This window comes from Conger conger, chromosome 17 (genome assembly GCF_963514075.1).
Source record: "Conger conger chromosome 17, fConCon1.1, whole genome shotgun sequence".
In the NCBI taxonomy this organism is placed as follows: Eukaryota; Metazoa; Chordata; class Actinopteri; order Anguilliformes; family Congridae; genus Conger; species Conger conger.
The window spans coordinates 22,061,466-22,074,029 of NC_083776.1; the positions used below are offsets into that span (position 1 = coordinate 22,061,466).

A 12,564-nucleotide genomic window follows, 5' to 3' on the forward strand; every position below is an offset into this window, starting at 1 on the left:
TGTTTCTGAATTGGCCAAATATAGTAACAGTTTGCCCTCTTCTGGTTTTTGGGTGAATTACAATTTCACACCAAGCCCAATAGCACACATGAAACACACTATATCACAATTCAAGACTTATGGGAAGTTCTAAACAGTTCAGTAAACTTCAGATAACAAAAGCAATGGAAACAAGCAAGCTCAATTATTTATTTATTAATTTTTTTGGGGGGGGGGGGGCAAATGTTACTAACAAAGAAAATTATGAATCTCTCAAAGACAGTAGTGAAATTTACTTCCACCCTCTAGTGGCTGAAATGCAGCAGTAATAACATGGCAGCAGCAATCACTTAGACCTGTTGCTCATGCACAAACCTTTGCTGAGACTAAAAGCCAAATCTGGAAATGTAAACGGACAAAGGTGTGACAAAGACAAAGGGTTAAATCACTGCTCAACTCTACTCCATTATGTTATTGTCAAGGTAGTCAGAGAGGTCTGTGTAATTGATTAATGAAGTGTATGAGTCCTCCAACAGTATCTCCATCTCTTGCTCCCTGGCTCCTTCCTCCTTTGTGGCACATTCTGCACGGCCCCATGGGAGGGTCTCCTTGCCAATAGAGCCTGAGGGAAAAACAATCCTTTTGAAACAAACTGCATGGCTGTTCATTGGTTGTGTATGCTTTTGTTTACAGTGACTATTAAATGGTATTTTTAAGCAACACGTAGTGTAAGAATAGGCAGGGTGGAAAAAGTGGGTACAGATAGCTGTCTGGCCATTGATGAATGGAGTGGATGACACTGTATTTTGAAAACTATCGTGGCAATGAATCTATCCATGAGTTACATAGGAAGCTGCATCAGAGCAGTTACATGTGTCAATAACAGATAATAATTTACAGATGGCCTTCTGTGCAAGCATTATGCACACTATTTTGCTTAATGTACAATTTATGGAGACTTTAAAAATATGCATCATGGCACTCCAGGAACAAGGGCACCTAAAATTATTTGAAATTATACATTAACCAGAGATCAGATAAAGGCATAAAGGGTGTGATTCTCGCCTTGCTTCAATGGATGTTAAGCTATGACTGACTTTATTTTCCTTAACGTGAGCCAGGGGGCAGCAATGCCTCTGCTTGTGATCTAACTTGTTACACTTGTATCTCACTGGAAGAAGACGAAGTGACCACTTCCCGTGATAGCGTACCTAAGAGTACAAGCGTACAGAGATATAGGAAGTAGCATTTTCCTGTAAATGCAGAACGTTTCCCTGTAAATACGATAACGATACACGCAATCGGTTGAACACTGAACAGTCCGTATTAACAATCGTGAAACATAGCTAAACTTAGCATCTAGCCGACTTACAAGTTTGTCAAGTTGCCCGACAGATGGCTTATCCAGGATATGGAGCAGTAAGTAACATTCATCTTGATGTAGTCATGCACGTCCTCCTTGTACCATTTTTATCACGGAGAAGGCGTTACCGGAGACGGCCACCTAAATCGATACGGAATGTAGCCAGCCAGCATTAGCTAGCTTCATGGCTAATTCAGCCAAACCAATTTTTGTAGTAGAAGTTGGCCAACAATTTGTATCAAGGGGTGCATATAACGTTAGCTCGCTGTGAGAGTCGATGTTAAAGCACTTAACGATGTACACTAAGGCATTCAGTTGGCTCACTAGCTTGCTGTGCTAGCTAGGCTAGACAAATTCCCATGTTACATAACTTATCGGACAAAGAATAGACTGCTCCATAGTCTTTGGACTGTGAAAGTCAGGTAACGAGCTAGCAAGTTAATTTACGAGTTACCTTATGCAAGCTAACAAGAATCAGGGATTATACCCCGAGACATCCAGTAACTGGAAAGAAATGCGTGGTTGCACGGCCCTCATGTCCACCCCAGCAAGCTAAACTCTCCGAATGGCCACTTGGGTAAATGGGCTCTTACATATACGACTGCCTGATTTGAGAAAAAAAAAAAAGAAGTCACCAGGCACAGGACTAACAGGTTGCCCTTTTTTGCAGAATGTTGCAGGACATTAAGCGAGCGCAAACTTGCGTACAGTTTAACCCTCTATGGGCCCGCACAGTAGAACATTAAGTTTCCTGAGACAAGTCTCTCATCAATGGCGTTTCAGTTTGTCAAGTAAAGTGTCTTTTATCCAGTCCCGTTTGCCATGTGAGTTAACTGTTTGATTAACAATGCAACTAACACAAGGACTACATGCTCACATGGCACAGGTGAGATGACAGCACAGTAAGCTTATTTAAAAGTATTTAAATACCATAGACTTGGTTGGGAACAGATGTTGTGCTATACAAAGATGTTCATGCAAAATTCGGGCTTCCAAATTGTTATTGTTATTACGACGTGTCATCTATAAATGAATTGGTCCATGACGGAAAACATATCCATAATCATGACTAACATTAATTTAGGTATTTTTAGGTTGATGTCAAGAAATGTTATAGGGGCAGAAAGCTGTTGCTGAATGCAGTTCATCCTCACCAAGCAACTGCTCAGATAGTTTGAGCAGTTCATTGTCATGTCATTTTACCAGTCCATGTATGGTCTCCCAGCCAGTCAGAATTTCCACACAACGGTTGATAAGGTTGCAGACACCATGTCACCATGCTCATGTTCAATATGAGTTGTTTTTAAAATTAGTCTTATAATAATCTAAGCTTAAAAGTATCTTTAAAATAAATAATGCATACTTGATTGTTTTTGTGGTTTTAAATGACACAATTTACCATTTAATATTATATCATTGATCATTTTGGAATGAAAAATACTTATCAGGTATTTGACCTGGACAATAAAAAATAAAAAAAAAAGCATAGAATTAAAAAAAAAAATTTTTTTTACACGAATGTTTAATGCTCCATTTTGGCAATGTCAGCTATGAGAGAGGCTTTCATGAATGCACCTACTTTTTATGAAAAATGTTATCCCTAATGGTCCACCGTCCTTTTAGAAACGAAGTTAAAAAATGCCTTTTTTTATTGAGCTTAAATCATAATGTGGTCCACAGAAGAGGGTTACCATACTTCATGGCTTTAGCGGTTAATCTCCTGAGATATTAACTTTCTGTAACAATAGCAAATGGAAGTAGACGTAACATTACCTTGCATTGTAAATGAGGCAACTATAAAACTGAACATGGAAGGAGAATTGGGCAATAGAATAATGTCAACACTTGGGATTCCACATCTTTTGACACAATGGAAATTTTCATTTGAGACAAGATGGCTAATCGTGTTGCAAGGGCAGGCAATGCTTTATTGCAGAAAGGCATTATTCTCAAGGTTCTACATTATTCCACCCTACTCATGAGTAAATACAGGGCAGTGGTTCACAGCAAGGTCTGACCCGTTGGAACAAAAACAAGCTTGCACCAAGGACCGGAGTTGTGCACCTCTAATATAGACCCTCTCATTCATATCCTAGTATGGGGGACCCATGACAGGCCAGGGAATGCCAGGCCAAGGAATGCCGGGCCATGGAATGCCAGGCCAGGGAATGCCAGGCCAGGGAATGCCGATGTACGGCGGAATGATGGGAGGGCCCCAACCCGGAGGATTTCCAGGACAAGGTGGTTTTCCGGGGACTTTTGCTCCTCCTCCTGTTAATGATCCCATGTGGGGTTACTTCACAGCTATTGCTGGGCAGGTGAGTGTTCCATAACGTGACACAATTACAGAAGTTATATTTTCATTACGGTGTTTAAGGAGTTCCAGGTTGGTTTTTTTCCTGCTGGACAGACAGACAGACAGACCTTTCCATGGCCAATGCACATAACATAATGTCATATAACATATAACATATTTCATACATAGCCTACTAAACAATCACAAAAAAACCCCATAGAGCCAAGAAACCTCCAGTATAGAGGGGAGGGTCAGATGGGGCACTCACTCTGAAATGGAAGCTAAACTTCTCCTGAACCAAGCCTTGAGGGTTCTGGATCTATGACCAGAGAGAGGAAGTGAGAGTGGTTTGGGTGGTGTGCTATTGTACATTCCTTGCGTTTAGCTGCTGTGGTGGTGAGGTTGGATAGTTTGCGAGTGGGGAGACCAATTCTTTCTGAGGGATGTGAGCGTGTTTATTTAAAGATGAATAAATGCAACAAATGAATCACAGTTATAAAATGAGTGGTATAATGCACACTAAACGGGGGCAGGGATAAGAGACGATCCTATGCTGCAGTACCGCCTTAGCCTATATGAGATCTCCCGGAAAAGAAGGCTTATTTACTTGAATGAACATAAAATCGCCTGCACAATATTCCTGCTGATTTACGTTACGCTTATACACATCCTTTCCCAAAACTTAAAATAACAAATCTCAAGAAGGAACTCCCATTATAAATGCCTCAGAATGACTACCAGGAAGAAACTGCAGCTCTTGCTTTCAGTTTTGAAATCTCTCTGCTGGTTTTGGATGGACAGCCTCCCTAATTTGGTTCCTTGGCCCCATCAGCATTCCATGCCAAAACCAGCAAAACCTGCAGGGATGAAACATCTTGTATCTACTGCACCTGTGGGAACAAAATGTGACTTCTCGTTATCGTTCATTCTTAACTTCTGAAGGAAGTGGATGCTCTTTACAATTGCGCAGTTAGTAAGAGAACACTGAGATGATACAATGCAACAAAATGTACTTTTGTTTTTATTATTTTATCTCTTCTCTGAAATGGTGTTGTTGGTGGGTTTTCTACATGCAGGATGGAGAAGTTGATGCGGAGGAACTTCAAAGGTGTTTGACACAGAGTGGTTTCAGTGGCAGCTATGCTCGTAAGTGCAGGAGGAAAGACGTGTTGCACGTACTTGTCTCATTTACCCAGGTTTTGCTTTGCACTTCCTGTACCATTGCAGCTACTTACAATAAACCAATAAATCTCTCAGCTGAGAAATTGGCTAGTGTTGCTGTGCAGCTAAATTCTAGAAGCATTTAGTGTATAACTCAGGTTTTAGTTTTTTGCTAATGCCATTAATGAAATATTTCCATACAGTGATTTTGAATTGTGGGTATATACAAGTATAGCCTATATAATACAGTTTCCTGCCAGTCAGGATCAAGTAAGAATCCAAATCTTGTTGTGCACATGCAAATTAATTTTATTATTAAAATGTATTTTTTTATTTTTTTTACCTTCAGCATTCAGTTTGGAGACTTGCAGAATCATGATTGCTATGCTCGATGTATCCTTTCCAGATCAATGACTCAAGTAAGCCACACCAAATGTGCTGACAGTGCACACTAACTCCCAGGCAGACCAGTAGTAAATGTTTAAAAAAAGCCAAAATCCCAGACCATGCAGTGCATTGTGGGTATAAGTAGAATGAACAAACTGTTGGGGCACACTCATTACCAATAATACAGTGCAGTTTGACGCTTTAGGTCTCCTAATGACATCACACACCTGTAAAACGCACCTGTAAACAGAGCTGAATGGAAATGCACAGAACTGATTCAAAGATAAGCTTTCTTCTGTGTTCCCAGCTAGTTTTATGCAGTTTCTTAATATTTGTACTTTTAACTTGCTCTTCTCCCACGCAATATGTTCACTTCGATTGATGCCATCTTGTCAGGATTGTACTGCCAGCTAGTGCACCTGACAAAAAAGTGTCAAGCATCCTCATTTGAGAACTGCAGTGTTAAGTTAAGAAACTGTGTAGAGCACAAGGAATATTCAACGTCCCCATATTTCAGGAAGTTACAATATTTCAAAGATTATGCTGTAAAATGCACAAATCAAGGTATTTTTATTCATTGGTTAACACTGAGACAGAACTAATGCTGGGTCCATAACTGTTGTGAAAGCACATTAAAAACACTTGTTTTCTCATTTTGCTTTAGGGTTTAATTCTTCAGTACACATAAGTATGATTTTCATTACATCAATAACAATCCAAATAGCTGGCATGATTGTTTACTTGAAAGGTTAACTGGAATGTTTGCCTCAACAGAGTGTGCACACACGTGTTTTTGTTTCTATTTGTTGTGCAAATCATTGGTATCAGCTAGTTATATTTTATAACATTGAACACTTGGGAGTCCTTAACCTAGCTCCTGCAGAGGGATATGACAGGGAAGATGGGATTCAATGAGTTTAAAGAGCTTTTCATGGCTCTGAATGGCTGGAAGCAGAATTTCATGATGTTTGACCAGGACAGAAGTGGCACAGTGGAAGGCCATGAGATGGCACAGGCTATTTCCTCCATGGGTGAGTGGTTTGAGGTTTTGGCTTTCCCTTATTTTTTTTTACCAAGTATGCGAAGCATTTTCTCCCCTGTCAAAGTGCCAGCCATGTGTCTCAAAATTCTTGCTTTGCACTTGTGATGACCGTAATCTTAGCTTACTGTCCAATACCTGTTAGTTTATTTTTGGATATTATTGGCAGATACATCCCAGATATAATCGTGTATGCCTAGTATGTACTTCTGGGTCACATGCATTTTATGGACATTTCATGACTGTCAGTATACTGTATACCAGCGCTACTGAACTCCACTTCCACTGAATTTCACTAATTATTTAACCTGCTTGGCTCAGATAATAAGCTAATTAGTGAAATCAGGTGGTGTAGCGCACGGTTGAAGCAAACGCCTGCAGACACTGCTGCCCACAGGATTTGAGTAGCGCTGGTCTATAGTCTTTCCATTCAGCACTGTACGCTGCTTTTTGTGGTGCCACAGGTTACAGACTGAGCCCTCAGGCAGGGAATGCAGTGGTGAAGCGCTACAGCAAGAACGGCAGGATCTTTTTTGATGATTATGTGGCGTGCTGCGTGAAGCTCCGCTCACTTACAGGTAAGGTGTCATCAGGCCTGAAAAACGACTGCCAGGCGACTGCTCTTACCTCCTGAGCAACATTGGCTCAGGAGGTAAGAGCAGTCGCCTGGCAGTCGGAGGTTTGCCGGTTCGATCCCACCCTGAGTGTGTCGAAGTGTCTCTGAGCAAGATCCCTAACCCCTGAATGCTTCTGACGAGCTGGTTGGTGCCTTGCATGGCAGCTAATTGCCGTTGGTGTGTGAGTGTGTATGAATAGGTGAATGAGAAGCATCAATTCTGCTGCGCTTTGGATAAAAGCTATATAAATGCCAACCAATTACCATTTATGTGCATAGACCCATGCAGTAAGGTCACAGATGTGCTACATTCATGTGTTTTTGTAAACAAACTTGACTTTTTACTTGGGGCATGCAGTTGTATGCAACTTGTTATGCAGAGGACAGCCTTAACACAGTACCACTGTGCGCAGTGAATTCTTGATGTTCCAGAGATTTAATTGGCTTCAATACAAAGGTCACGCACAGAAACCAGAGCGAATGCACGACAATATCTTCAAAAACAATCATGGGCAGACTTCACTTCAACGTTGTTTTAATTGTTGTAAACTCGTTTTTCAGATAACTTTAAGAGGAGAGACACCATGCAACAAGGGACAGTAAACTTTCAGTATGACGATGTAAGTGTCCAAAGTTTTAAGTTCACTTTTTTTTGTATGCCTTCGTTGTCACCAGTAATGCTAATGGATTTATTGCTCTTGTCTCACTTGTTTCCCTGTGCAGTTTATCATGTGTACAATGGCAATCTGAGTGACCCCACGGACTGTCCTCTGGAAAGCTATCTACGATGAAAGGTTTCTGAAATGCATGCCATCGAGGGTATTAGGACTACTAGAACTGAGGATTTGATGCAGCTGTGCTTTTGCTAATCATCGCCAAAAAAATAATAATCTATTGTGCTATGCAATGCAAGAATATCACTTAAATGTAACTGCTTACGCAAATCGCTACTAAGTGTGCTCAATTGATACCATTGTAGTTTTTTTGTTATCTGGTGCCAATATCACTTTTGTATACATATTTTGATATCTGGATTGCTTTTTTTAAACCTGTGTTTATGCTCTGCTAGTGAACAAATTGACTGAACACTTGGGAAAGATTTTACACTTGCATACATTTTAAAGATATATCTCTGACTACATGCAGTCACACTTGACTTTAAAGCAGCTGTTCTCAGATGAATGTTTGCTTTTATTGCCTGTGTAATGGTGAAAATGTAAATGGTCAATGCATACAAGGCTCTGTGTTACTGTGTACCAGTGGTCTCAAACTGCAGAACACACAGTTTTGTGGTTTCCTTCCAGTCAACAGCTAATTTCGGTTGCGACAACATTATGTAGACTCCATTCATCGATGCAACCCAAAGTGGCTCCACCCAAATCCAAAGGGAGTTTCAATTTGGTTGAGAAACTGTTGTAGGGCTTTAAAAGGAGCTCAAAACGATAGCGTAGCAGTGATTTTGGTATAAGGTTGAGTGCACCATATGGCATAGAGATGCGAGTCTTGAGATCCCTGATCTATATGATCTGAGAAAAGCTTTCTGTACACCTCACCCTGTTCTGCTGCCATGCACAGAGATCTTCAATCAGGGAAAAAAAATGTTTTATTCACAACAAAACAATAAACTCCAGATTATTTTTGGTATGCATTTTATTTATACAGATGCACACAAGTTCTTATCTAAATCAGCAGTGATTATTTACATTATGGAACATAAATATTAAAATCTACTGTAAAGTGTTGCTTAATATAAAATATACAGTGGCAAACTTTAAAAATGCATAGAAATAATTCAGACACGCATTCGATTAAAAATGTACACATCTCCACAGTACAAGTTTGAAATCCATGTGCAAAAGTTTGCAATTCTATTAATCGTGTAAGAAACAGTCCCCTGGAGGTCTCTCCAGGCCTTGTAACAGCTAAGATTAAGCTAGTGTTATATATTTACCGTCAAAGCTTATTAAAATATTATAGCTTAATTGGTGCAGTGAAAGTGCATGTACCAGAATCCAACTAATGTGTAAGTCTCTAAAAGTGAATAGGATTTTCAGAATACTTTAGCAAGTGATATGTACATCTTTACATGTGAATACACATAGGGTTTATCCTCTGGGGAGTTCAGACAGTATTTTTAACACGGACCCTTCTTTTCAAAAAATTTAAGGTGGCAGTTCCCCAAAAAATGAAGGTAGGTTTCTACTTACCCAGAGTCGTATCTGTCCATCAGGATAGTTTCAATGAAATGTGTTGTGCTTTCTGAATATTTGTTGTAGTTTACCCTGGTAAAGCAGACCATGCGGTCCGTTTGTCCTTTGATGGAACTTTGCAGAAAATAAACTGAGTGTTCCTGCTTACCTGTGGGAATACGTTTGGAAAGTGCATTTGTGGGGCTTTGAAGCCACAAGACGAAGGACCTGTATGGTCTGCTTCACCAGGGTAAACTACAGCAAATATTCATAAAACACAACATTTCACTGAAACCATCTGGACACATACTACTCTGGGTAAGTGGGAACCTCTCAATGAAATTTTTTGGTGAAGTGCCCCTTTAAAGTCATGGTAAAAATGAACGTCTCACACATCTGGTACATTTTCCTATCACCGCACAACCTATTCCAAGCTGTTTTTGTGCGTACCTGCCATTTGTCAAATGTCTCATTTCAGGGAATGTTCAGACCAAACGCATACACCTATCACTGCACAACCTATTCCAAGCTGTTTTTGTATGTACGTGCCATTTGCAAAATGTCTAATTTCAGAGAATGTTCAGACCAAACACATACACCTGTAGTTCATTTGTAGAAGAGTATTTTAGAATTGCCCTTGAATTGCAAATGTCATATGCGACTTGCAACCGGTTTTTATGAACTGTACACAGTTACCAGCCCTTGGGCTCAGATTACAAAAGGCCCTTCTGTACGGAGTAAAGCCCAAGGACAAATGCATATGCAGTTGCCAACAATCTATATTGCCATACATGTCTTGTGTTTGTGTGTTTAATACCCACCTACCTGTAGCCTATTTGGACTAAAGTATGTAGTAGATTTAGGATGATTCATCTATACCAGTTTGATGTAGTACAAATAAAAGACACTGGCAAAGGCAAGGCATATTTAATGATGTTGCATGATGTATCATACAACACCATGAAAAATATGAATCATTAATAATGGAAAGAAAATGCCATTTAGGTTTCAGAAGATTATTTTGCAAGAAGCAGTAGTTTTAGTGAATAAGTATCGTTATAAATATAATGTCCAAAAATACCATTTAAAAAGTTTTTTGTTGTTTTTTTTACAATGTTTCCCACAAATTCTTTCTTTTGTTTGTTCTGGGTAAAATGGATTTGGAATTCCAACAAACGCTGATTGATTTTAGTGAACGTTAAATTGTTGCACACTAAATTTGTGGCCCCAGCAATAATATGAACTTTGTGCTGTCGTTTCAAATGATGTAGCTGAATATTACTGCTTTGGATATATTTTCAAATAACTTTCCCATTAACATCTACTAAACTTAATTGATTCTTAATTGACTCTATGGAATGTACGCAGCATACAAGTTTATGTTTGTGATTAATTTAAAATGAGTGAAATTGATTATCTGAAATATTTGTCCAGTTGTAGGCACAGTATTGCATCTGGCTTTTGAGCATATTACTAGGATAAATATGGTGATTATATACAATTACATTTATATTCCCAAATGGATATCAACTTTTTTCCCCCAAATACGAGGTTACAGAAAATGCTAACATATTTCAATATGAGAATATACTAATGTGCCTGTGGCAGAGTTTGGTTCAAGTAAGCTTTGTCCTGTAGATTTGATACTAAAAACATGCCTACAGCAGGATCGATTGAATACCAGTGAAATGAGCCGTTTTAACATGCAGAAGAACACCCATCCCAACATGCATTTCTCTTCTGGAACAAACATTTAAGGTGCCTTTTGTTGAGGGAAGTGTAAAACCTGCAACATTTACACAATTTGGTGCAGTACCCTACATAACAATTGGGACAAAGGCATGTTTTTCTTGATTTGGCTCTGTACGCTAATAGCTTCGCATAATAGCTTCCTTTACTTTCACAGAACAGCTTAGAGTCTGCACTTTAACCGTGGGTGAATTGTTTGATTACAAATCTAAAATGATGCAGTAGAGAGCCAATCAAGGAAATAAATGCCTTTGTTCAAACATTCCAGAGCACTGTATGTTTTACATACATTATGAAAACGTAGTAAAATGATCTACAGTATTCCTTGCATATGGCAGGCATAATCCTTCTAGACCCTGAGTCAAGCTTCAGAGGGACGTACAACGCAGCCGATCCGGCTGGCAAACAGACAGCCACAGGTGACGCCTACTTCCAGGGAAGACCGGGATCTGAGGCCTGCCTCTGCAGGCCCAACATTCCTACGTTACTGAGGGAGCCCGGAACGGAAGGGTTCGGACTCGGAAGCTGAAGGGATTTTGGCCGTTGCTGATGCAGAAAAGCGCTCTGGTTCTGCTTTTGTCTGTGGTGCGGCTCCACGTCTCCTAGCAGAGTTGCTACATGGTCCTCTGAGTTCGTTTCCATACCCGACGGGGATTCTTTGGATTTCTGCTGGGGCTTTTGTAGGTCCAGGAATTCATTGCTCTGTCAAGCACACAAAATTGATATTTTCCCCTCTGTAGGTCAAAGTGTCAGTGGTGTAGTGTGGCAGCATATCTGACCATAAAGCGCTTGGGGGTAATTTTCGAGTAAATATCAATGCATGCCAATATTTTGAAACAAACTTAAATTTGTGCTCCTTTTTAAAACTTATTAACAACGCTGCTAATTTGCATTCACATTTTGGTAAATTTGAATATATACTCAGTCGGCAAGGCGACAGTTACTCAAATAGCCCTGTGTTGCAACAGCGGTATGCAGAAGAGCCTCGCTGAACACAACACATGCCTAATAAATACCTAATAAAGTGATCACTGAGCGTAGGTTCCACTGAACATTGAACATCTATAGTGAATATGCCTCATTTAAAATATACTGTACATTTATGAAAACCATACAGTGAAACAATGTTAAGATATCTATAGGATTATGAGTAAACGGTGTAAGGCATTTTAGATATCAGATATTGCTTTGCATCGCTTGCAATTTCAGATTGGCAACATCTGAAACTAAATGTGGGCTCGTACGCTTGAATGAAAACTGAAGTAATTTAAGAAGTATTTTTTATCTGGCGGCCAAATAGGATTAGCGGATTAGCGTCTTGTCTACATTATTTGTTTGATCAGCAAGCATTAGTAACCATTTTGCTAACGAATGGGTTGTGATACGATGCAAATCTCCGAGTGCCCGTGATACCTGCGCAGATCCGGAGCTGAAGCTCTGCTCGGTCCCGCTGGTGGGGACCGCAGGCAGGCAGGGCCTCTGGTACTCGGGGCTGGCCGTCACCATGCTGTAGGTGGGGGGCCCGTGGGCCAACTGCCTGTGCAGGAGCTGGAGGATGGTCTGGATGTCAGAGGTCATCTGCGACTCCAACCTGGAAAGGTGAAACCCCACACACACACTGGGGTTTAGCTGCTAGGCTACTGGGCTGCCATCAGGTTGGACTGGTCTCGGAGAAATAATGGGATACGATTATGAATCAAGTATTTGGTTGCTAAAAGGAAGCTTTTGGTTAACATGAGTAAAATGAGTAAGCGTAGAATGAAAGTAATGCAAGTCAGTTGATCC

The 12,564-nt window shown here is 40.1% G+C and overlaps 2 protein-coding genes across 2 annotated transcripts in view; one reads left to right on the forward strand and one right to left on the reverse strand.

Moving 5' to 3' along the window:
* Window positions 1-1,135: 1,135 nt before the first annotated feature.
* Window positions 1,136-8,481, forward strand: LOC133116230 (grancalcin-like). The gene is made up of 8 exons (XM_061225598.1): window positions 1,136-1,398; window positions 3,439-3,660; window positions 4,715-4,784; window positions 5,149-5,192; window positions 6,070-6,217; window positions 6,690-6,803; window positions 7,403-7,461; window positions 7,565-8,481. The coding sequence occupies exons 1-8, from the start codon at window positions 1,375-1,377 to the stop codon at window positions 7,589-7,591; spliced, it is 708 nt and encodes a 235-aa protein (XP_061081582.1). The 5' UTR covers window positions 1,136-1,374; the 3' UTR covers window positions 7,592-8,481.
* LOC133116229 (potassium voltage-gated channel subfamily H member 7-like) overlaps window positions 8,474-12,564 on the reverse strand; it is a 64,104-nt gene continuing 60,013 nt past the window's right edge. The window contains exons 15-16 of the mRNA XM_061225597.1: window positions 12,193-12,370; window positions 8,474-11,481 (exon numbers count right to left, since the gene is read on the reverse strand). Coding sequence (XP_061081581.1) covers window positions 11,206-11,481; window positions 12,193-12,370 — 454 coding nt within the window. The 3' untranslated portion in view covers window positions 8,474-11,205. The remainder of the gene's footprint in view (window positions 11,482-12,192; window positions 12,371-12,564) is intronic.